Genomic DNA, 24,539 nt, shown 5'->3' on the forward strand with positions numbered 1-24,539 from the left:
GATTGTAATTACAACATTGTTTGATTACGGCATTGTTTGATTCAAGTGTAATGTGAGTGTAATTACATAATTGTTTGATTCAAGTGTAATGTGAGTGTAATTTCTACTTCTATGAGTTGAGTTGCCTTGCCAAACAAGAATTTTCCTTAAAAAATTGCGTCAACGTGAAAAAACCCGACCCGACCCGACCCGACCCGAGATTTATCATGAGTAGGGCCGGGTTTGGGAATCGTGGGTTTTCCGAAAAAAAACCCGACCCGACCCGCCCGACCCGAGTTGCAGCCCTAGTTAAAAGGCTCCCAAAGAGGGCCTCCATTTTTTTTTATGAATTGTTTGATTCCTCGTGTTCAGCACAAGCCCAATTCAAGTCTCAAGATTCAAATTCGGGCTGGGCCGGGCTTGGCCCAGAATCATGGGCTTGCGTTGTGTTTTGTAACCCAACCCGATCCGAATAGCAGCACAACACCCTCCTAGGCGTATTTTTGAGAATTAGAAGAAGAATACTTATTTTTGTCGTAGGGTTTTGAAAAATCTCAATTTCTCATCGGAAAACCATAGTCCCTCGGTATTGATCGATTTGTAGTCCTAATTCCTTTTAGGATCCGAGAACATTTACTCAATTCTCAAAAATCTGTCAAAACGGTGCGCTTTCCTTTGAATCGAGATATAAGAGAATCACAGTTTTATGCATTCTAGGGTTCTTGATTTTGGATCTTTCGTCTTTCAATTTTGGCTGGAAATAGGCGATTGAAGGAGAGTTGCGAGAAGTCCTTAGCAGATGCGTAAAACACTAGGTCTGATTTTCATTCATTTATTCTTCTTCATATAAAAATTGCAAATTTATCTAATCATTTATGTAATTTGAATTGATTGTATCTGTTTTTGCTTGTTCCTGATTTTAAATATTTCTGGCAATGATGTGATGAAGCAAATGTCATCATTCTACTGTTATATGAGCTTCTGTAGTTCTCTGGCACTACTCATGCTCTGATTTAGGGTTATGTTGTGTTGTTTCTTCATGTGTTATAGGAATCTAAGCAGTATCAGTCCCCCACTTTTGTGACATATGAATTGAACAATTCTCCAACATGTAAGCTTATGCAAATGTTTTAATTTTTATCCTTTGATTTTTGTATTTTTTGTCATTTTTCAAATCACTGTTTTTTTTTTTATCTTGTAATTTCTCTCTTTTGTTGATGCCTAAAGCTAGATTTTATTATCAGAAACCATCATGGAAAACACCACAAATTGTGATAAGGTATTGCTAGAATGCAATGTGGGTTCTCAAGTTGATAGGACAGAGTCTATTATGGGACTGGATTCTGAACATTATGTGGGTGGGGATCATGAAATGATGGGTAGTTCTGAACAAGGTGAAGATCTCGAACCGTACGTCGGTATGGTGTTTGAATCCGAGGAGTCTGCAAGGATATTCTACAATGCATATGCTAGGCGTGTTGGTTTTGGGAGCCGTGTTAGTAGGAACCGCCGTTCAAGGAAAGATGGAACTAATATCGCTCGGAGATTTGTTTGTTGCAAAGAGGGTTATCGCTCGAAAAAACATCAACATAATGAAAACAGAGTTAAACGTCCACGGGCAATTACAAGGGAAGGTTGTGAGGCAATGATTCTGGTGAAGAAAAATGATACTGGGAAGTGGGTTGTTACAAGATTTGTGAAGGATCATAATCATCCGTTACTTGATCCAATCCAAGTGCTTTCCCTAAGATCGCATAGGAATGTGACCGATATTTCAAGAAACTTGGCTAACACATTTGATGGGGCAAGAATAGGCATGAGTAAAATGTCATCTGTGTTTGGTGCTGACAGTAATGGAATGAGCAATTTTGCCTTCATTGAAGATGGTAGAAGTCATATTCAGACTGTTAGAAAGAGAAAGACGAGCCTTGGAAGAGATGCTCAAAATGTCCTAGACTATTTCAGGCTTTTGAAATCTGAGAATCCTGCATTTTTTTATGGAATACAAATTGACGAGGATCAGTCTTTGTGCAGTGTATTTTGGGCTGATGTAAAGTCGAGGATGGCTTGCAATTATTTTGGTGATGTGGTGTATTTTGACACAACATATAAGACAAATCGATATGAAATGCCATTTGTACTATTCACGGGAGTGAACCATCACCAACAGTCTACGTTATTTGGTTGCGCACTACTCCTTGATGAAACGGAATCATCATATGTTTGGCTATTTAAGACATGGCTTGAAGCTATGTCTGAACGCCATCCAGTCTTAATAATCACTGATCAAGATGCTGCTATTGAAGCAGCAGTTGGTCGGGTATTCCCGAAAACCCGGCACAGTTTTTGCAAGTGGCGCATCTTAAATAAAGCTTCAAAGCAATTGCCTCATGTGTATCATGTACATCCCACTTTCCAAGGGGAATTCCAGAAATGCATTGATCTGACAGAGACAGTTTATGAGTTTGAATCATGGTGGGAATCACTCATCAATAGGTATGAGCTTAGGGAGGATGGGTGGCTTCAGTCTTTATATAACGCTCGTCAAAAATGGGTCCCGGTGTACTTGCGGGCCACATTTTTTGCTCAAATATATACAACACAGCAAAATGGAAGTATAAACTCATTTTTTGATGGGTATGTGAATGCAAACACCACTTTGCAAGAATTAGTTACGCAGTATGAAAGAGCCCTAGATCGATTGCATGCAAAGGAACTTGAAGAGGATGTTCTAACAATGCACACCAAGCCGAACTTGAAGACAAAATTTCCTATTGAAAAACAAGCGGGAGACATCTTTACAAGAGCAATGTTCATGAGATTTCAAGAGGAAATATTTGAGAGCCTTGGTTATGTTGCAAATAAAGTCAAGGAGGATGGTGGAATTCACACGTATAGCGTGGTAAAATATGAGGAACATCAGAAGGCACAAGCTGTTACATTTGACATCGCTGAGAACATAGCAAGTTGTAGCTGCCAGATGTTTGAGGTTTCGGGAATTCTTTGTAGACATATATTTAAGGTCTTTGCTGTATCAAATGTTATGATCCTCCCATCTCATTACATCCTAAAACGATGGACACGAAATGCTAAAAGTGGGGCTGTGTTGGATGAAAGAGGAATTGCAATGCAAGCAAATTGTCGAGAATCTTTGACCTTGCGATTCAATAATTTATGCAAGCAAGCCATTAGATGTGTGGAGGAAGGGGCGACCTCTGTAGAGAGTTACGGTGTGGCAGCTCATGTTCTAAGAGAGGCTTGGGAAAAAATTGTTAATAAAAAAGCTGCGAGAGCCTCACATATTGTCACCTCAGCATGTGCTAGTAGCCAGGGAGATATTATCAGTGTGCAGAGTGAACCAGATATTACAATGAATCATGTAACTCCAGAGAACCCTCCACAATGGCACTCTTGGCTTCCCTAGTTTCGGCCTAAAAATTGTCACAAGGTATAATTTTTGACAATTAGTTACTTCTTGCTTTTTCTAATCATTCTTGTCAATTATCATAATTTGACCCACATTTTCTGATCCAGATAAGGTTGCAAATTCTTCTTAGCACCGAGGAGGTATGTGTTAATGATGTTTCTCAATATCACCCTTAGTTTTCTTGAGAACTTTTATCTCTGTATCCTGTTCTAACTTCTAATTTTAATGTGTTATTGAATCTGTTTGTAGGATTCTCAGTGGCTTGGGAGCAGCCTTCTTTTGGACCTTGAGCACTTTTTGAAGTGATGTTCTTGAATGCTTACTTCTTTACTTCTTTTACATAGCCTACTTATGAGGTTTCTCCTCTTATAGATGTGTAAGAATCCAAATGGAAATATTGAAAAAGAAACATGGTCCTCTTTTTTCTTGGTCATGCCATTTTGGGCATCTTGGATGTTGTTTTAGCTTTGTAGATGTGTATTTAGGTGTCTAGTCATGTTGACGTTTGTGTAATCAAATGTCGCTAATTTAGTTTTTATTCTTCAAGTACAAGTGATTTGAATGCAGTGAGGCTATTTTTGTCATTCCATTTCTTTCTTTATCCTTCTCTTGTATTTTGAAAGGTTTCATTTGAGAGATAAGTCAAACTAAGTCATGCTTGGATCAACTGCTGTGATAATTGGTGACTCATTTACCTTTTAACAGGTATCCTAGTCTATATTTTATATTTTAGGTGTTGGATTTAACCTTCTAAATTTATTTTGGTTCTCAAATGATTCACTTCATTACCACACATTTGCTCTACTGCCATTTTAACAGACTTAGTTTACTTCTGTTAGTGGAATGTATTTTGGTTAATTTCATAGACATGCTAGAAATGCACTTTTTGCTTGGAAGCAGTTCTCCAAGTACAATCAACGTTTCAAAACTCGGGCTTGGACAAGAACTCAGCCATGGTAAAATGGACTTGACTGGGCCAAGTCAATCATTGACGTGGTCAAAGTTTCATTAACTCGAGCGAGTCCAAGGAGTTTTGATTGACTTGGTAGGACAAAATTTGGACTCGAACGAGACCACGACCACAATAAAAGGAAGTTGACTCCAGTCAGTCAAAGATTGATGTGGGGAAGTTTTTTAACAGTTGTATACAATGCTTATCAAAATAATTGGTTTATTTATCGATGTTAACAGAAGTGTTTATTTCCCATTTTTACTAGGGTGCATGACAGATTGACAGTGTGTTTTCCGGTGATGATAAGTGGCCCCATACTACTAAAACCACTTGAATGGGAGCATTCCTAGTAAATAAAGGGGTGCTTTATCATCGTTTTAATTTTTGGGCTCTCTTTGTTCTGAACCTTTACTACTAATAAAGTATTCCTGTAGAACATTTCTGGGTAGGAATTTATTATTTCCTTTTCCTTTTGTTGGAGAAACTCACCTACTCATTGCTTTCCATTTTTTTTACCACCGTTACGTATATCTGTGTGTAGAATAGGAATATGTCCAGGCCCTATTATTTGCCACCAACTCCACACGTTAGGATAATCACATAACCAAGGTTTTAAATTTCGGTTTTGGTTTCGATTTCGTTTACCACGAAAATGGAAGAGTGAAGTTTTCAGTTGAAAATTTAGTGGAAATCCTGTAAAATCACGAAAATTGTATGAAGAGGGAAGAGCTTGAGGATTTTGGATCTAAAAGGAGCAGAATTGCTGACAGCTGTCTGACACCCGCTAATGTCAGCAGGTGGACCCAGGCACATCAGATGGGACTGAAACTGAGGGAAAACATTCCATTTTTCAGGGAAGGGGAGAATAATGGGTGTTCTTGAATTTTTGGAAGTTATTAAATAGGGTTTTGAAGAGTTCTCATTAAGGATCACTGTATGGCCTGCAAAACTCCTGAAACTGCTGTAACTATAGCAAAAGCGGTGTTTGAACAAGGATGGAAACCTATCTTGCTTGGGATAGGATGACAGTACCTAGAGTTCAAGTTAAATTATTAGTTTGAGACTTTGAACATACTCGGGTAGGAATTTAGAACTTTTAACGGATTAGGACTTGATTTTCAGCTGGTACATTACAATTGCTGGGTTTAATGATTAGCTGGAATGGGACTTTTCGATACAACTTCAGAGTGGTAGTAATTAGATTGAAGTAGGAAAAAAAGGGCTGGGCATGCGTGGTTAAATTGCCCTATTGTACAGACCCTTGGAATGGGTAGCCAAGGACATGACTTTTTGAAGCTTCATTTTGTTTTTATGCTGCTGAATTCTTTGAGCTTAGTAAAATTCTTTTCTGCTGATTTGTTCCTCCCAGTTATTTCTGTGCCTTGGCTGCTAGAGGTGGAATTGCTGTGCTCCTCAGCTTGTTTCCTTGAAGCTGGAATTTGTCCCAGGTTAGTTAACTCCAGCTGGTTACGGATCCAGATTCACAGCAGACAAGTATCTACAACATTTTCCAGGTTTTGATTGGACAGTGGGCATGTTGAATCTCATTTTCACTCAATATTTTTTGAAGACATGTCTACGATCCTGTTGCTATTGATTTGTTGATCTCTTTAGGACATGCTCTAGCTCGAGCTAATTATTAGAAACACAAGACAGCAATCACCTCAATGTAATTCATAGGTAATGGTCAAAAATAATATCAACCACATTCTTGATAGCATTGTTGTTGATGTGGCACAAATCCATAGGTCCTTAATATAAAAATTGGAAAAGAATGGATGACCTTTGAAGGAAGATTTTTCATATGAGTTCTGATTTTATTTGGATTTTTACAGTATTTTTGTTTGCTTTTAGAAAGTCTATTTTTTTGGGGAGAAGATGTGGTTGTTTTCTAGCTTCGAGATTTCTATTTGGAATTGAGGAGGTTGAATTAGAGATTGTTTATAGTTACAGACAATTAAGGATAGAACATAATATTCTTAGTTTACCAAAACAGTCTCTGCAAAGTCATAACACCATGTATGGGGGTTGATGCTTGCCCAGTGCTGGAAGGTCAAGCAAGTTGGTGACCTGATGATAAGGAAGCAGGCAACTTATGATAAGGGAGCCAACAACTGAAGCACTGGTGAACGGCGGCTGTAACTCTTACAGCACTAAGGTAGCAAAATTCCTTGTTGGGTTAGTTCCGACCCACATGAAAGACACAATGATCTCGGCAGTGTCTTGGAGTGAGGCTCGGTGAAATATACATGTCAATGAAGATGTGAACATATATTTGGCAGCATAACTATGAGGAATTACTTTCATGGAACTTTTGGAGGCCGAAGGAATATCAACAAGCATTTTGGGACGGTTAATGTCCTGATACGACAAGACTGATGGATTGAGCTCTGCATAATATTCAACTCTTGTAGAAAGGATTGATTGGGGCCACACGGACGGAGATCAATTATCCCACCAATCAAGAGGTCTCCAAATGCAAAACTCAATTCTAAGCCAACTGGGAGGTGGAAATGGGGTTTGATCGAGCGGAGATTAGAATAGAGGAGCGTTCGGGAACCAAAACACAATATGCCTAAGTGGAGGATGAGCTTACAAGGAAGAAGAATTCAACTTCATCAATCGCAGCACCAAAGATGAAAAAGTTATGATGAATGGTTGAAGGAATTCATGATCACGACTACGACAAGTACTTGGATGAGGTGAATGATTCGATAGTCTGATTCTGATGAATATTACAAGGAACTAGAGGATGTACTGGAAAATTTCTATGAGCTGATTTATGATGAAGACATTGATGAATCCATGAAATTTTTTTAAGGGTACACGATTGTGGAGTCTCAGTGTTAATTCTGTTAGTTACAGCCAATCTGAATAATTTAGTGTTACAAAGAAGATAAGGCTATTCTAGTCATATTGTTTCCAACAATCCTTTGAAATTTCAACAAGAAGATGATATGCTCTTTCTAAAAATACGCGTACAAGAATTTTTTAGTTATATGTGATGGCAGGACAGGGGTGCAACTCGGGTTGGGTTGGGTCGAGTTGAGGCCGACCCGACCCGACCCAAAGGAACCCATTTTTTCAACCCGAACCCATCGACCCGACTTTTTTTTCAGGTTGAACCTGACCCGAGTTGCACCCTAAATGGCACAGAAACCCAGCTTTGAAATCACCCACGAACAAAACTCCAATTTCCCAGATTGGATTTCACATACCAAAAACCAAAATGTGCAGAGAGAGAGAGGACACTCTCTCTACCTCTCTCGAGATGAATAGCTATGATTGTATAATTCATGGAATTCTAGTGGGCCTACCTAAAATCTGTGCCTGTGTGTAACTGTGATATATGAAGATGTTTCAGTGGGGCACTGCCTCATTGTAATACAATGTAGCACGTCCACCACAGTGTAGTGGGTCCATTCGCGATTAATATGAACCGTCCAATTGATGGTTAGTTTCTTTGGATCTCTTAAGGCCCAAAAAAGCTTCTGTTTTTTAAGTAAGTACCCAAATGCGGAAGCTTTCATTGTCTGTGTGGGTATGAGGGAAAGAGAGATTGTTGCCAAAATAATTGCAGGCTAAATATGGTAAGTAGATATTAATGGTGCAATTAGAAACGAAAACCAAACCCTTAATAAATGAAAGGAAGAATCGACATTTCCAAGTTTACCAGTTGCCAAATATGACTGGAGCAATGAAAGGCAGGTTCTGATGTTGTGTTTTTGGCAACAACAAAAGAATGGCAATTCGGTTGTATATGTGGAAATCATATGCTCTATTGCTCTTTGGGCTAAATGGAAACAGCCCACAATAGGAATATAGGATACGAAAAAACTACATAAATTAGAAGACATGAAAATTTTAATGTAAGTCGAATGAAGAAGAACTGAAGAAGCACAGGAAACAAAGCAGTGGAAGAAGAGAAAGATGGTCCTAAAGATATGCTTTCTGTTAATCTTGTTAGAAATACTTTCATCCACTGTTTTAACAACAAGCTTTAATCTTCCACATCCGGATCCTGAATCCGTCGTTAAAGAAGTTCAAAGGTATAATAATCTGAACCAGAATCCTAGCAGTTTAGTAGGATTTTATACTTAATTTTTGTTTTTGTTCTGGTTGAACAGGAGATTGAACGAATCTATGTTCCAAAGGAATATGGTATTGGAGAGTGCCAAATATGGGTTGACAGGAAACCCCATTGATGATTGTTGGAGGTCCAACCTGAATTGGAAAAACAACCGTAAGCAATTAGCGAACTGCGGAATTGGATTCGGTAATGTAAACCAACCAATTACTCAAAAAGCTTAAGCTTTTAGAGTTGGTGTTACTTAATCATTTATACTTCAGCACTCCCCTCACGTGTGGCCCCTTTTTTTTTGGGTTGGCCTTATATGTGAATTTTTAATATCAAAAAGTTTTTGGGTTTTGAAACTAGACCTACCGTGAGGCGTGCAATAGCTCTATACCATGTGAAACAACCTGTTACTCCCAAAGCTTAAGCTATTAGAGTTGGTTTTATTTAATCATTTATATTTCAACAGGTAAAAACGCCTTAGGAGGAAAGGATGGGAAAATCTACGTAGTCACTGACTCGTCCGACGAGGACGCCGCCAACCCAACTCCGGGGACTCTCCGGTACGGGGTAATTCAGAAAGAGCCGCTCTGGATCGTATTCTCGGCGGATATGGGAATAAAATTAAAGTATGACATGGTTTTGAACAGCTTCAAGACCATTGATGGTAGGGGTGCCAACGTCCACATTACCGGCGGTGGTTGCATAACAGTGCAAAACGTGACCAATGTGATCATCCACAATATCCACATCCACAACTGTGTTCAATCGGAGGAAGGGAATGTCCGGTTGAGCCCCACTTTTTCCGAGTGGAGGTCGAGATCGGACGGCGATGGGATCAGTATTTCTGGAGCTCGGGATATTTGGATCGACCATTGTTCGTTGTCTTACTGTACAGACGGTCTGATCGACGTGATATTGGGGTCGACGCGGATTACTATATCGAACAATTATTTCTCTAACCACGACAAGGTGATGCTTCTGGGTAATAGTGATGATTATTTGCCGGATTCCGGGATGCAGGTCACCGTAGCTTTTAACCATTTTGGGAAGAACCTCGTTGAGAGGATGCCCCGGTGTCGACGTGGCTACTTCCACGTCGTGAACAACGATTACACGCAGTGGGGGATGTACGCGGTCGGCGGCAGCGGGGGTCCCACGATCAATAGCCAGGGTAATCGTTACACTGCGCCCTCAAATGGAAATGCAAAGGAGGTACTATTTACTCTTCTGTTGTTGATATCGTTCAGATCGACAAACTCAATCCTTTGGGTTGTGGTGGAAGAACAAGAAGTAAATTTCTTGTCAAATAATCTGAAAACCTTTTCTTGGTAAAAAAAAATTCCTTTTACAGATGGTTGCTAACACTTTAAATGGAAGACTCTTTGAATAAAAACGACCAAACTTTTCCACTAACTAGCTTAGGGACTAAAAGACACATATAACTAGCTTAGGCTCAACAAAATATATCATAACTCTTCAACCACTTATCCAATTTACGAGTTCTTATACTTGTTGGAGAGCACAAATTAAAAACTTTTTTATGACTTTTCGAGATTCTGCCATTTTGAAGTCCAAAATTCATGTTTAAAAAATGTACGGTGCACAGGTGACGAAGAGGGTTGATGCGGAGGAGAATGTGTGGAGAGGGTGGAATTGGAGATCAGAAGGAGATATAATGGTGAACGGAGCTTTCTTCGTTTCCTCCGGTGAAGGATCGGATGCAAACTACTACAAGGCATCCAGTATGAAGCCCAAATCAGCAAATCTCATCGACCAGCTAACCATGAATGCCGGTGTCTTGGCTGTGCCCGGGTATTCATCTCCATTTTCTTTCTCCCACCCTTTCTTTTTTGTATCAAAACATCAATTATAAAATGATGGGCACCACCTATTCCATGCATGGGTGTAAAATGGTGGGCAACACACATGCTATGGAATGAGGTGTAAAAAAATTCCATTGAAAAAAAATCTCAACTTATTAGGTTTGCAATTTTTGTTAAAAAAAGGGTAAAATTTTTCCTTTTGGAAAATAATTTTCGTGGGCTTGAAAGTTAATTTTCTATGGCCCAATAAAAATTTTCATGGAAAAAAGTGATTAGCATGTGATTGAATGATTGATGACTAGAATTTTTGGTTTGGTGGGTGGTGTAGGGACAGCAGAGGGAGCACCAATTCCCTTGGTTTCAACCCTGGTGGGACCAGTACCGGCAAGGGCTTGAGCCGCGGTGGATACCATGGAATGACATATATGGGTGCGGCCGACCCCGGCCATCTTCCATCTTTTTGTTTCTTATCATTATTTATTTTTATGTTTTCCTTGATCATTTTTTAAATATTATTATTATTATTTCTAGAGCAATTATAAAGAAAATCAATTCTATGATCAATAGAAATAAACAATTTTGGGTCCTACGTGGGTGTACTTGCATGTGAAATCAAAAGGGTTAAGCATGTTGAATGGACATCCAATGCATTAGATAAAGATTATAAAAAAAAATTCAATGAGTTTAGTTTTTCTTTTTCTTTTTTGTTTTTTCAATCCAAGTCATCTTTTTCATGTGAAAAAAGTAATAACTTTTTAGAAATGAGATTTGCTAGGGTCCATCACAGAAAGGCATTCCGCGGCTGGCTGCTGCAAGTGAGACGAATACGACAAAATCTGCTGAAAAGTGAGCTTGTGCGGCTGCTCTCACGTGCAACAGCCAGCACGGAAATGCCAGTGATGGTTAGAAACATATTTTCTTTCCAAACTTTTCCAGAAAATTCCTGCAATCCAGTCGGACTTAGTTATATGAAACGTCTATGTAACCGTGATTGTAATTATATGACCAATTGTAGATTACATTTATTATTTGGTCCAAGAAAATTCTCGGGTTAGCAAACCTTAGTAAAATAAATTTCTAAAGAAAGGAAAATTTTATGGTTGCCAAACATGCCATAATAAACAAATCACTTGTTACAATAAAAATAGGGCGATGATATTTTCACTCCCCCTGCAGTACGCATTCGCTCCCCTTATTAATGCTTTTTGACGTCAAATCAAGTTAAAAGGGGAGCGAATGCGTACTGTAGGGGGAGTGAAAATATCATTGCCCTTTATATTACATCTTTAGTACCCTGTAATGTAAACCAATGATTAAGCACCTATCAATACTAGTTTCAGAGAAAGAAAAAAAAGTAAAGCAAAGGGAAGTGATATATTTACCCCTTTATTTTCCCAGGCCAGCCTCCTCTAGTGTATTTATGACTACGCTTTTACACTGCCATTGAATGACCCAAGGAAGAAAAAAGGGGCGAATATAGAAAATATCAGTATCACAAGAGTAAGTAATTAAATGCATCTGGAGTCCTTATATTCTTTTTCATCTCTCTTGCTCAGAATGATTACTAACACCTTCAGACCTGATTCAACCATGAACCAATACTTATGTTACTTAATAGCCATACTGAAACCTTGGAAAAGTACGAACCCAATGGTGTAAGCAGATATTAAAATTGGAGTTGGGATCTTCTCCACAACAGCTCCTATCCGAGGCACACTCTTTCCTCTAATTTTAGTTATCTCTGCAAATGCAGGGGCCACCAGAAGAGCAAGTACAAACTTGTTTATGAGTAATTGGTTCAGATCTTTTGAGATGGATTTCAAAATCAACTGATAGAACTGTTCACGGTCGATCCCTTCAACATTTTCTTTTGTTAGAAGCAACTGCATCCATTATCAAACAAACCCAACATCCCAAATTCCCAATATACGGTTCAGAACTTCAAAGAGAAAGCAGAAATGGAGAAATAAAAAAATAGTAACATTAAAATTGCCTCAATTCGTGAAAATAACTTAAGATTGCGTGAAGCTTGATAGCTCAGCAAGTCTAGGGCTAGATAAGTGAATTTTGAGAGTCTTCCATAATTAGTGACGTATAAGAAAGCGCCTTCTATTATTAATGTATATGCATAACTAATGTTGTAAGTGTACATATATACCATAAGCAGTGCATTTACAAGTCATGGTTGTCCTTTAAAAGGTGCTATCAGGTAAATAAAGTAATACACTAATTTGAAAGGAAGTTGTATGCATGAGACTGACTAAACCAATCACATGTTGATCAACCATTGATTTAGGACAATTTCATGTTTCTTTGGATTTCCTAGATTTTTAGTTGGATTAAAATTAGTCTTGTAGCTTGAGTAGAAGTTGTTTTTTAGGACGGTAAGATGAACAGTTTGAGAAAGGATAGGAAATTAAGTTTAATTTCTATAAATATGGATGTATGGTGTGTGTAAGGATCATCTATCTTTCCATTGAATAATAAAATGTTTTTTTCCCTATTATTTCCTTCTGGATTCAAGGGTTTTTCATCAAAGGGAGACAGGGTTTTTCTTCAACACATTGAAGACGGTTTAATCTTCACTTCCTTTCCACATGCTTCCGCTGCATCGACCATGATCATGGAAAATCTTATCAAGGGCATCATGCACGTTTTATCATCAATAATGTTGTACAAATCCGTAGACATGTCTTAGTACACCCTAATCTTCACTTCCTTTCCACATACTTCCTTAAAGACTGCATCAAGTAGTGCTCCATCCTGAAAAGCAAGGTCAAATCTTTTGAAATGATAATTTTAGTCTAAGTTCGGTTACTGTATCATCAGTGACATGTTTGCACAAATCTTTCCAGATTTTAGCTGGAGTCACCCTTTCTTTCAGATTCATCTAACCTTTGCATTCCATCACAAACTGAAAATTATGTAGTCCCAGCCCCGAGTTTGGGAATCACTTCCTAAAAGTAAAATATAAGTGCAACCCTCCGTGCTACTCTGACACTATTTTGCTAAACATAAATTTTCCCTCATTCCCCAACATCAAACCTACTATACTTGTTAAAAACATCGTGCATACTAATATTCCTACTATTAATCATGGTTTTAAATTTTCCCGAAATGACCGAAATATTTCCATTTCCATTCCCACCGAAACGAAATTTTCCTTTCACACCATTATTTCTCCAAAAATTTGACCGGAATTCTTCGACTAACATTGCCAAATTTTGACCGGAATTCCCAAAATTCGTTCGAATTGGTCGGAACGATAAAAAATGGAAGATGTTATTATTTGCATTTCATTTCATTTCATTAATGTATAAAATAATATTTGGCAGGCAACACCGTTGAATTGCACAACAAAGTAACTGTATCTTATCCATGGGATGTCATATCGGCATGGGATCAATAATACCTCGTAACTTTATGTGGTATTGATATAAAGTTGGGGTCCTTAAAGGGGAGACTGGTTATTGTACTTTGTTATACTTCATTACTTTGTACTTCTTTATTGACTTTACTCTTCTAGACACACACGGCAACACATACCCCTAGGTGTTCGATGTGATTAATAATGGCTTTGTTGCTTATGTGATGGTTTCTGAGTATGAAGTTATGCTTATTTTAGCATTTTCCAAAGTTTCATCTTAAAATTTCATCATCTGCATATGTTTTATTAAAAGATTAAAATATTATCATTTACATATATTTCCATACAATTCTGTCATCTTAAAGGATTTCCACCAGGATCGAAATGTTTATGTTTCCATGCCGACCGAAATGGAAACCGAAATTTAAAACCTTACTATTAATAAGACTATGTTTTAAAAAGGTACAGTATATGTTCATTAAACAGCATCAGGATAAGTTTTATTGCCTACTTATTAACAATGATGTTAGAAGCTTTGCATTGAAGTATCCGACATAAAGATATACAAGAAGTCAAGAAGCACATACCTCAATCATAGCTCTAACTTCTTCTACAGAGGGAGGTTCCTTATGAGGGCCATTGAAATGCTTGTTAACAGCACTGCAATGAAACAATCCCAAGTTTATAATGATCACACACCATAAACAGAGTGACTCAGTTAAAATGAATCTTCTTACTAAGAATACATACTACCAACTAGAGGTCTTAAAAACACAATTTCGGACAGATTAAATAATAGATCACTCTTACTTATAAACCAAGAGGATGGCAAGGTGAAGATCATTCAATCTCAAAAGCTCCCTCCCATTTTGTTCTACACATTGATTGAAAATCTTATCGCATATCTTCTGCACATGTTGCTTACCTATAGCATACAAGGAAAAAGAAGAAGACAGTTCATGATAAAAGACAGGGGAGTAAGGAGCAGTAGAAAATTAAACTTGAAAGGATAATTAAATAACTGCAAACAAAATCCAATTCTTCTACTATGCATACAACTTAGCCACGGAAATAATTTTCAATGGGACATTGATTTAAACTCTAGTAATAAATCGCATTTTCACCACTCTGTAAGGTGAGAAATATTGAGAGACACAGTCAAACTAAAAATTTATACCTTGAACTCTCCCCCAAAATCGTCCGAGCTTTTGGCCCATGGTTGAAAGAAATTTTATCGGACCTCTTGTGTTCTAATGGCTGCAAAAAGGAGAGTTCTTGATTAAGAAATTCAAATGGAGGAGCATCTCCTATAGAGAATAAAGCAATGGCCATTGTGCTTTCCAATCTTCGATTCCAAGGTAGGAATTTAACAAGGAAAAGAGGACCTTTTTGTTCCAAACCCACAGGGCAGTTTGGGTATAATTTGGAAGGAAAAAACAAATAAAAGGGTTGAAGTAGATATGTATGTCTGAGCCCGGGTTCGAACCGGGGACCTCTAGTGTGTGAGACTAGCGTGATAACCAACTACACCACCCAGACTTTGTTGACATGTATTTATATACTAGCATTAGTTAAGGAAGGGAGGGAGAGAAAAAACAAGGGATTTGCTAGCGTGATAACCAACTACACCACCCAGACCTAGCCGGAGACGAAAGGAGGAAAGAGCAGAGGAAAAAAAAAAAACCATGGCATCTGAAAAGATCGAAACAGGTCATGAAGACACAGTCCACGACGTAGCCATGGACTACTACGGAAAACGACTAGCCACGGCCTCCTCCGACTCCACCATCAAAATAATCGGCCTCACCTCCTCCTCCCACCAACACCTCGCCACCCTCACCGCCCACCTGGGCCCCGTCTGGCAACTCGCCTGGGCTCACCCCAAATTCGGATCCATCCTAGCCTCCTGCTCCTACGACTCCCGTATCATCATCTGGAAAGAATCTCAAAACCCTAACGAATGGACCCAATCCCACATCTTCTCCCACCACAAATCCTCCGTCAATTCCATCTCCTGGGCCCCACACGATCTCGGCCTCTGCCTCGCCTCCGCCTCATCTGACGGTAACATCATAATCTTCACCGCCCGGCCTGACGGATCCTGGGACACGGCCCGGATCGACCAGGCCCATCCTGTCGGCGTCACCTCCGTCTCCTGGGCTCCATCCACCGCTCCCGGATCCCTTGTCGGATCCGGATCCGATCAGCCCGTCCAGAAGCTGGCCTCTGGCGGGTGCGATAACACGGTTAAGGTTTGGAAGCTTTATAATGGGAGTTGGAAATTGGATTGTTTTCCGGCGCTACGGATGCATTCGGATTGGGTGAGGGATGTGGCATGGGCCCCGAATCTAGGGCTTCCGAAATCGACGATCGCGAGTGCGTCTCAAGATGGGACTGTTATTATATGGACGGTGGGCAAGGAAGGGGATCAATGGGAAGGGAGGGTTTTGAATGATTTTCAGACGCCGGTTTGGAGGGTTTCGTGGTCGCTGACTGGGAATTTACTGGCTGTGGCTGATGGGAAGAACAATGTGACGTTGTGGAAAGAAGCTGTTGATGGAGAGTGGGAGCAGGTTACCACTGTTGAGCCCTAGATCCAGGTTTTTGGGTTTTTTCCTTCTTTTGATAATCCACTATTAGTCACAATTTTAGTTTTGGGATTTGAATAGATTTTCTTAAATTGGTTTGGTACTGTTAAATGGTTTGCAATTAAGTAGTCTCATTTGCAATATCTCTAATTTTTTTTTTTTTTTTTTTTTTAGCTATGGTTTTTTGTGATACATAGTCATCACTTTCTTTTTGAATTCTATTGACTGTATGTAGGCATTTCTGATTGTGTTTATAGAAGTGGTAACTGTAGGCAAATAGATAAGAGGTTCTTCCTTTTATAATTTTCCATTTTAGTCTTGTATCTCCAGCTGGAGATTGAAACATGACTAATATTCTGACATGAAGTAGAAGGCTGAGGTAAACTAAAAGTTTGTTGGTGTTTCTAAATTGGAAGGATGACTAATACCATGCTATGAAATAAGGGGTAATATTGTGCTGTCATGAAAGGATGAATTAAAACGAGTCTTTAGTTGGTTAGTGGCTTTTCAATTAGAGGTTAACTCATAGGAGAACTAAAATCTACTGTGGTGGGTTATTGAGTTTATTCTCTTTGGTGCTGAAATTGGAAAAATGCTTGCTGTGGAAGGAGAACTGTTGGGCCACCCTGCAGTTTGAATTCAATTTTCCAGCATTAGAATTTAAATTTGGTCTTGAATTTGTTAGCTCTTGAGCGAAATAAAGTGGAATCATTGAATCATGGATCTTCTAGAGTTGTTAAAAGTTTCTCGAAGGAGGGGAAGGAACTGTAGAAAGTTGGAAGCTTCTTTTTTTTTGAGCTATTGTGTACCGTAAAGAGGACGGTACACAATAGCTCAAAGGAGTTTTTATTGACTCTGCAGGGAAAAATGTGGAATGCGGCGGGAAAACGCAGAATACGGCCAAGGTAAAAGTGAGTCGACTCGAAGGAGTCCACGACGACGCGGGGGAGTTTTAAAACTATTGTTCAGAGATCATACTCTCAAACTTTGTTATCAATTCTGTTTCTTTCCACAATGGAAAACACGATATCAAGCCAAATGAAACATTTCAGGGAAAAATTCGGTTTGGTCCATTCATTTTGGACGGTGCGATTCATTCCGCCAAGAACAGTCTAAATTTAAGAGAAAATCTAGAAAATGGGTGTTTTTGGCATCAAAGTTGCCCCCCCCCCACCTACCTAAAAAACACCCTACTCACCTTCTTAACCTCAACTTCATTGGTCTAAGCACTTTATTGCTGCCATCAAAGTTGAGCTTGAGCCGCCCAGAAGGAGGGCTGGACCAAGAATTATGAGACAGGTGAGGATGCATAACTATTGCAAACCGTTATCCAATTGGAAATGATCTCATGTAGCTTGATGCCTGAAAACAAATTCATTTTGGAAGCCCGCTCCGGGACTTCCACAATGATTGCATTAATTAGCTGGCGTACTCGTAATTTTGGATAAAGATGTGATTGTTCCTTTCCTTCCAAATTAGCCAAATGCAGAACGAAAGGAGAATTCTCCAAAGACAGTGAAGTCTATTATTGCCAATAGGATGGTCTAGCTAGTATCCATCAATTTCGAGCATATAGGGAAAAGGGTTAACCTAGAAATGACCAAAGAAAAAGCGCCACACTTGGAGGGACCACATGGATTGTACGAAGATATGTTGCGGTGATTTGTTTAGGCAACCACAGAAGATGCAAACCCTGTCAAGGCAAATATGATGTTAGCAAGCTGATCCCTAGTTAGAATTTTGCTATGCTATATGCACCAAAGAAAAGCTATGGCCTTGGGAGCGGCAACAAACTTCTGAATGTTTGGAAAGGTGCGGGCCAAGGGGCTCATATATGCTAAGGGCAATAGGATTTGACTAGGAAAATGTATGATTGGTTCGGACACCACATAATGTCATCTTTGTAGTTCTAGATAGGAAAGTAAAATGCGTTCATCCTCTTCTCTAGTCCCTTTTCTCTCCTCCATTGTTATTCACTTTCCTCCTCAGTGGAGTGGAAAAAGCTCAAATTGTCCAAACCCTCTAGAGGAGGAAATTAAGGAATTTTTAAGGTAGAAAGTAAGAACCATTAACCCGTGCTGGTGTGGCTCTTTGGCTTAAAGTCATGGGTATGCTCCCCATTGACACGAGTTCGAATCCCCTTGGGCGTTCCCGATGGGAGTGGTTTACGGGTGATTGCGCGCATCTGTAGGGAACAGTACTGCCCTAAAATTGGGGTGGGGATACCCTATGTCATCAAAAAAAGAAAGAAAGAAAGTAAGAACCATTAGTTAAAAATAAAATTCTCTTTGTTTTGTACTTTCTATTTCATGAAAAATTGCATATTATTAAGAGTTTGGGGCCTGAAGATGGTGAAGCTTTTGCAAGTCATACTCATACCCAAGCATCAATCCCAGGCCGTGTAGATGGTTTGTATTTCTCTGCCGGTTTTCATTTTTTCTCCTCTGGGTCTTTTGTTTGGGGCTTGTGATGAATGTTTTCGGGTTCAACTTCGGGTAGAGCAAGTGGATTTTCTATCATTATTAAATACATTAAAATAGACCCTTAATGCAAATTTAGAATTTGCAAGCTGAATTATGGGAATGTGCACCATACATTCTCACAACAGAATAGACAACAAGTAGTATGCGAAAGAAATCATATATGTAGCTAAGATGGAATAATGATGTACTAGTCTGTCCACGATGCGAAGAAGAATGTGCACCATACATTCTCGTTTGTCCCGGGCCTTGGTAAAGCTGTTTGAGGAGAGTTTTTTCTAAGCTACCGCGTAGTTTCGTTAGATGTGTAAATTTTGGAAAATTGGGGAGTAGAGTTATAGTTCTTGAATTTAGAGGGATGAGTGTCATGGTTACATAGCTAAGAGAATGCATTTGACCTATTTCCAGAGGAACTACAGATTCAAAGGTTTTGGCTTGAGAGATTATGTCTTTCGCCTAAACTAGACTTAATCTGGATACTATTCATCTGCTACTCCATCTCTAGGAGTATGGTGTTTACTCTATTGAGTTGTTCTTAAGTTTGTCTGTTTCAAAGGGTATGGGTTAAAGGTTAAGACAAGGTTTCTGGTCCCACCTGCTATCTTATTATCAATAAAATTCGTCATTTAAAATATATATATATATATATATATATATATATATATATATAAAATAAACTCCCTAACTATGGCCCAAAGAAATCTAGAAGGGGTAAGGGTATGGATATGTGTAGGGTATATGGTAGCCTGCAAGACCAGAAAGAAATATAGATAGAGATATGAAAAGGATGTGTTGATCTTAGCCAAGATAAGGAAGATGAAGGAAAGAAGAATCGAGATCAATATATGACAGATCAAGACCAAGAAACGATCAAGATCTTGAAAACTTTGAGGTCAAGAAAAGAAATGAAGATCAAGGTGAAGAAAAAATAAGGGGAAAAGGAGAAACTACTTGGTAGGGAAATAATGTTTATGCAATTTGATTAAGGGAGTAGATAGGACTATCTTGTGAAATGGTAGTACAATTTTGAGAACCCCGTGGAGGATTGAAGTAGTTCTCTATTCGTAAATGATGTTGAAAACATGTATTTGGAGGGAGGGAGGGAGGGGTTACGTTCTTTGAAGCAACGGGAACCCAATTATCAAGGACAAATTATAACATAGTATAGCAATCCTCTTCATAATTGTTTCGTTCCGAATTCTCTGGAACTTGATAGAGTCGTCATCCAAGTAAAGAGAATTGGGACCCTTGAATGACTGACAAACCACGTAATTGCTTCTGGTATTCTTTTGCCTTCTTTGGCATTGTAATCTCTAGTTCTCTACAGTACCTGCCTGCTCTATAACGAAGGATGCATTCAGATTTAGTGATTGCAGGCCAATTTGAATTCTCCTTCACCTCTCCTATACTTTGAATGAAGATGTACTGATGTTTGTAGGGCATCCTCTCAGCTGACATAGAGATTTGGAAAAGAGAACTGAGAGTGCCAAATCCTTTCGTTCAAGTCTAAATAAGCAATTCCTACTTGGAAAGAGAATACTGACAATCAACTGATTCTTCTTCATGTGCTCAGTTATGTCCATGCGGGCAAAAGGACAGCCATGTAGATGTCATCATTCCGTATGTTTGCATGGCATCCAAGAGTGCGGCATTTTACAACCATGCTGACAAAATCTGGTTAGTGAAATGAGAAACAAAACTTGCTTATGTTTTGATGAGGACTGGGCCCTGGCCAAAGTACAGGAGGGCAATATTTGGTAATTTGAGTATTATCTTAGGGTGTTTAGTGGGGGTACTATAGTGACAAGAGAGTGGATTGAGAGCAATTGTAGTTAGGTTTATTGTAATAAAGGGGATGAAATATGCAGGGGAGAGGATGAGAGGGAAGAGAGTAGAGCGCGCTCTCTTGCGTCCTACAGGAATCTGTGTCTATTTATAGTGCGCAGATATAGCGGACTACTGATTGTAATGCTTTTTATATTCTGATGTACGCCTTATGGATGCCGTAAGCACGGGTTTAGATTGAGTCTAATCAGTTCTTTGCCTTCCACAGGATGATCTAAGCCTCTTGATAAAAAAAAAGGGCTTACTGTTCTGTTGACCCCAAATTTGGATTAAGACCAAATCTTGGTTCATTTAAGAGATTGGGTGTTTGCTTCGTAGTTTTAGAATTGAATATGGATTCAAATAGATTCTATATCCCAGCAAAAATATACATCTTGCTGGGATATGTTGCTTGGATGTAGAATTGATTTAAATCCAAAATTGGTTCGGAGTATCTAATTTCTACATCCTATGATGCAGAATTGATTTGAGTCCAAAATCAATTAAGTGAGTTATTGGACTCAAATATTGGCCGTGTTCGTTTCAGATTATGACAGCCGATTGTGAGCCCCCGCCCCCCAACTGATTGTTGGCTCAAAATTATGTTGAATTTTCAGGCAATAACCGGATGGGGGCGTTGAGTCCAGTAATTGGTTTGGAGGCTCACCATCGGTTATCATAATCTCAAACGAACCGGCCCTAAATAGTCGAGTTTGTCAAGAAACGGTTTGTAGCTCAAAATCCACAAAGAACCGGGCCTAAGATATCCATCATGGCTCACCAGATCAACATTTCCATTCACAAGCAAATCAGGCTGTGGTTTCTATTTCTGTAAGAAAAAAATACCCGAGTACAGTATAGAGGAAGAAAAAGATAAAGTACAAGCTAATATGTGAAAAAGAAAGCATGGAGAAGAAAAAAATAAGAGACTTTTTTATTCCTGTTCACATGATCCTTGGATAAAATCCCTGAAAGCATCCAAGGAAGCCGAAGAGCAAGCCGGGAAGCCACCAGCAAAGAGGGAGCGAAGGGCAGCGGCTCGTTTCCTCGGCTCCTCATCACCCATCAGCTTCTCGATCCCTTTGAGAATGTCCTTCTTCTTTATATTCGTATAGCCATCGGCTGGTCGGATCTTGAAGCCGACTTTGAGATGGCTCACTACCAGCTTGGCGTTGTAGTGCTGGTCCCCACGTATTGGCCACGCCAAAAGTGGCACCCCACGCCCTAGCGCCTCTACCGTCGAGTTCCACCCACAGTGAGATACAAATCCAGCCGTTGATGGATGACTCAAGATCAGAAGCTGTGGGGCCCACCCTCGTATTATCAACCCTCTATCTTCGGCTCGGCTCGCCAATTCCTCTATGAAGCCATCCTTTTCGAGATCGCCCCCTGGGGCCGGACCCGGATGACCCGGCGGTCCGTGTCGACCTCTTTGGATCGCCCAAATGAAAGACCGGTTCGACTCAGCTAAACTCGCTGACAACTCTTCAAGCTCGTCGTCTGTGGGACCCACCTCTGTCCCGAATGCCACGTAGATAACAGATCCACGTGGCTTTGAATCTAACCAGTCCTGAACCTCCTTTTCACTCACGTTGGATTCTCTCTGGGAACGGATTTCTCCATCGTGGACGACTGAGTCAGGAGACTTCCAAAACTGAGCTGGCAAGAGCGGACCCACACCAAACACCGGCTTCCCAGTCTCCCTTGCCACGTAATCAATAAACGGACGCTCAAGATCATCACACGTGTTCATCAACAACGCAATCGAGCCCTCCATTTCGCCAACCCACGGTGGCCGTCCGCCATGATGGTTTGGTGGAGGACGATGGCCGCCGTCAGGATGGCCGCCCGCGAAACCGTGAGGTGGCGGAGGGTGGCCGCCAGCGAAACCGTGAGGTGGAGGTGGATGGCCGCCGGCGAAACCGTGAGGTGGCGGAGGCTGGCCGCCTGCGGAATTGTGCGATGGAGGTGGTCGATCCGCCTGGTTCAGATCGGAGAAGGTGAGGCTGAGATCTTCCGGTAGGCCGGGGAGCGTCAGAGTCTCGCCGGGCTTCGGATTGACCGGCCGGAGCTTCCAAACGGCGAACTCCATGGCGGCAGAGCACGCGCCGGAGGTGAAGAAACTGACGGTCGGGATCTTGAATTTTTCGACGATCTCCTTGATCCAACTCATCATTATATCGACGATGATACAAACAGGGGGCGGGGAATCAGAGCCGTTGAATTTCTGAGAGAGAAGATCAGCGAAGGGTTCGGAGATTTGATCGGTGGGCGGGAAAGGGTGGTGTTGTTGTGGGGCCACGCTGGTGTCAGTGTTTTTTATGGGAGAAAGTGGGAGTATTTCGATGAGGGGGTGGTTGCGAAGGGAAGAGGAGATGGAGGGGAGGATATTGGATTGGATGACGAGGGTAATTTTGTAATTTCGGTCGGCGAGGTGGATGCAGAGCTCGGCGCAGGGAAGGAGGTGGCCTTGGCCGTGAAATGGAATTACAAGAATTTCGGAAGACATATTTCTCTCTGTTTTTGTGTTGTTGCGATTGGAGGGTTTTGGTCTGTTTTTTTGGGTTTTGTAGAGGAGGAAGCGTTGGATTGAAGTAAAGGAGTAAGAGGAGTGTGGGTTTGAGGGGTTTTGACTGTTAGTTGGTAAAGTGGGTATGTCGGTAAAAATGGTACACGCAATCCGATTCTTTTCTCCTCTCTCTCTTTTCTACCAAGACTGGAGCGTGTTTGGTCAATGAAAAGAGGGGCCTCGCACGTGGGATTGGTGACATTCTAACACATTGGAAGGCTGTCATTTTGGAAAAGAGGGTTGGGGAACCATCCCCGGGTGGGACGGGTGAAGTTGAATTTTGATGGTAGCTCTATTGAGAATCCGGATAGGGCTCCACTAGTAGGGGCCACTAGTAGGGGCCCCTCTCATGCCCGACTCATAGGGCTAGGGGTGTAAACGGATCGAATTCGGAGCGGATATGGCTATATCCGAATTCGATTACAGTATACACTATCCGAATTCGGAGTCGGATTCGGATTCGACGGATATTTAATATCTATTACCGAATTCGTATCCATCAGATATTGTTCGAATTCTGATATTATCCGTATCCGTTTATCCGGTAAATTCGAACATTTTATTGCAGCACTTTATCTTTTTTCTCTTACTTACTCGAATGAATTTTCCAAACTTTAACTAGACCTCTACATTCTCTTCATAAAATTAACTCTCAAACCCTAAAATATATAAGATCCTCTTCTTCCTTTTAAAACAAAGGCAGAGAGAGAGAGGGAGGCGATGGGGATGGATGATAGTGTTGGTAGTGGCCTTTGGGTTTTTCCTTCTTTTTTTTTTTTTGTATATGATGGAATAAGTTTGGGCTATTTTGATGAAATGGGTTTGGGCTATTTTTGTTTTTATATTTTTTTTCTAAAAAGAATATTCACTTTTCTCATAGAAACAAAAGATAGTGTGTCATTACTAAAAATAAATATTATTAATATTATTAATAATAAATAAAAAGGATTTACTTCTCGGATTCGGATGTTAAACGGATCGGATATACCATTTACCAGATTCGCATCCGCTAAGAACCGGATATCTCATAAACGGATTCGGATAATATCCGCTTGAAATGAATTCGGATAATATTCACTTTAAACGGATTCGGATGCGGAGAGTAATCGAATTTCCAAATATCCATTTACACCCCTACATAGGGCGCACAACAGCTTGGATTTTGAGAACCAATTCTGTCCAAATCTACTGTTGGGCTCAAATTTTTGTTTAGGCCCTCTTCGTTTGAGATTATGACAACCGAAGGTGAGCCCCCAAACCAATTATTAGACTCAAAATTACATTTAAGTTTGAGTCCAATAATCGGTTAATTTCATAATCTTACATGAGCAGGGCCTTAATTTTGAGTCCAATAATCAGTTTTGGACTCAAAATCGGTTCTCAAAAGCCAAAGCAAACACAGCCTAAACAGTTTCAGACCATACTCCTAAATTCTACCTGGATTTGGTTGGC

At 40.1% G+C, this 24,539-nt stretch overlaps 4 protein-coding genes, 1 non-coding gene and 1 pseudogene across 8 annotated transcripts; 3 read left to right on the forward strand and 3 right to left on the reverse strand.

Annotated features, from left to right (window-relative positions):
• The first annotated feature begins 371 nt into the window (after positions 1-371).
• On the forward strand, positions 372-3,990 carry LOC143879647 (protein FAR1-RELATED SEQUENCE 5-like). 3 transcript variants are annotated; one of them, XM_077382146.1, is made up of 5 exons: positions 372-794; positions 1,030-1,090; positions 1,211-3,427; positions 3,514-3,546; positions 3,656-3,990. In XM_077382146.1, exon 3 carries the CDS (start codon positions 1,232-1,234, stop codon positions 3,401-3,403), a length of 2,172 nt encoding a protein of 723 aa, XP_077238261.1. In that variant the 5' UTR covers positions 372-794; positions 1,030-1,090; positions 1,211-1,231; the 3' UTR covers positions 3,404-3,427; positions 3,514-3,546; positions 3,656-3,990. The 3 variants fall into 3 exon arrangements, with proteins under 3 accessions (XP_077238261.1, XP_077238252.1, XP_077238269.1); XM_077382137.1 differs by having other exon boundaries at positions 373-794; positions 1,207-3,427; XM_077382154.1 differs by having other exon boundaries at positions 373-794; positions 1,224-3,427.
• Positions 3,991-8,387: 4,397 nt separating this feature from the next.
• On the forward strand, positions 8,388-10,836 carry LOC143887262 (putative pectate lyase 12). The gene is made up of 4 exons (XM_077391377.1): positions 8,388-8,634; positions 8,903-9,648; positions 10,043-10,248; positions 10,588-10,836. Exons 1-4 carry the CDS (start codon positions 8,502-8,504, stop codon positions 10,766-10,768), a joined length of 1,266 nt encoding a protein of 421 aa, XP_077247492.1. The 5' UTR covers positions 8,388-8,501; the 3' UTR covers positions 10,769-10,836.
• Positions 10,837-11,492: 656 nt separating this feature from the next.
• LOC143887272 (uncharacterized) lies at positions 11,493-14,970 on the reverse strand. Of its 2 annotated transcripts, XM_077391391.1 has the most exons (5): positions 14,804-14,970; positions 14,437-14,551; positions 14,214-14,286; positions 11,982-12,142; positions 11,493-11,837 (listed from the first exon to the last, which is right to left on the reverse strand). In XM_077391391.1, exons 1-5 carry the CDS (start codon positions 14,841-14,843, stop codon positions 11,768-11,770), a joined length of 459 nt encoding a protein of 152 aa, XP_077247506.1. In that variant the 5' UTR covers positions 14,844-14,970; the 3' UTR covers positions 11,493-11,767. The 2 variants fall into 2 exon arrangements, with proteins under 2 accessions (XP_077247506.1, XP_077247498.1); XM_077391383.1 differs by having other exon boundaries at positions 11,768-12,142.
• A 121-nt stretch (positions 14,971-15,091) lies between these two features.
• TRNAV-CAC (transfer RNA valine (anticodon CAC)) lies at positions 15,092-15,165 on the reverse strand. Its single transcript has one exon. It is a non-coding gene; the product is annotated as a tRNA-Val (tRNA).
• A 65-nt stretch (positions 15,166-15,230) lies between these two features.
• Positions 15,231-16,357, forward strand: LOC143879666 (protein transport protein SEC13 homolog A pseudogene; annotated as a pseudogene).
• Positions 16,358-21,315: 4,958 nt separating this feature from the next.
• LOC143887287 (putative UDP-glucosyl transferase 73B6) lies at positions 21,316-23,092 on the reverse strand. Its single transcript, XM_077391401.1, has one exon. The coding sequence runs from the start codon at positions 23,025-23,027 to the stop codon at positions 21,453-21,455; it is 1,575 nt and encodes a 524-aa protein (XP_077247516.1). The 5' UTR covers positions 23,028-23,092; the 3' UTR covers positions 21,316-21,452.
• Positions 23,093-24,539: the final 1,447 nt, after the last annotated feature.

This window comes from Tasmannia lanceolata, unplaced genomic scaffold (assembly GCF_043159265.1).
Source record: "Tasmannia lanceolata isolate RefF3 unplaced genomic scaffold, GAP_Taslan_0.1 ptg000002l, whole genome shotgun sequence".
Classification (NCBI taxonomy): domain Eukaryota; kingdom Viridiplantae; phylum Streptophyta; class Magnoliopsida; order Canellales; family Winteraceae; genus Tasmannia; species Tasmannia lanceolata.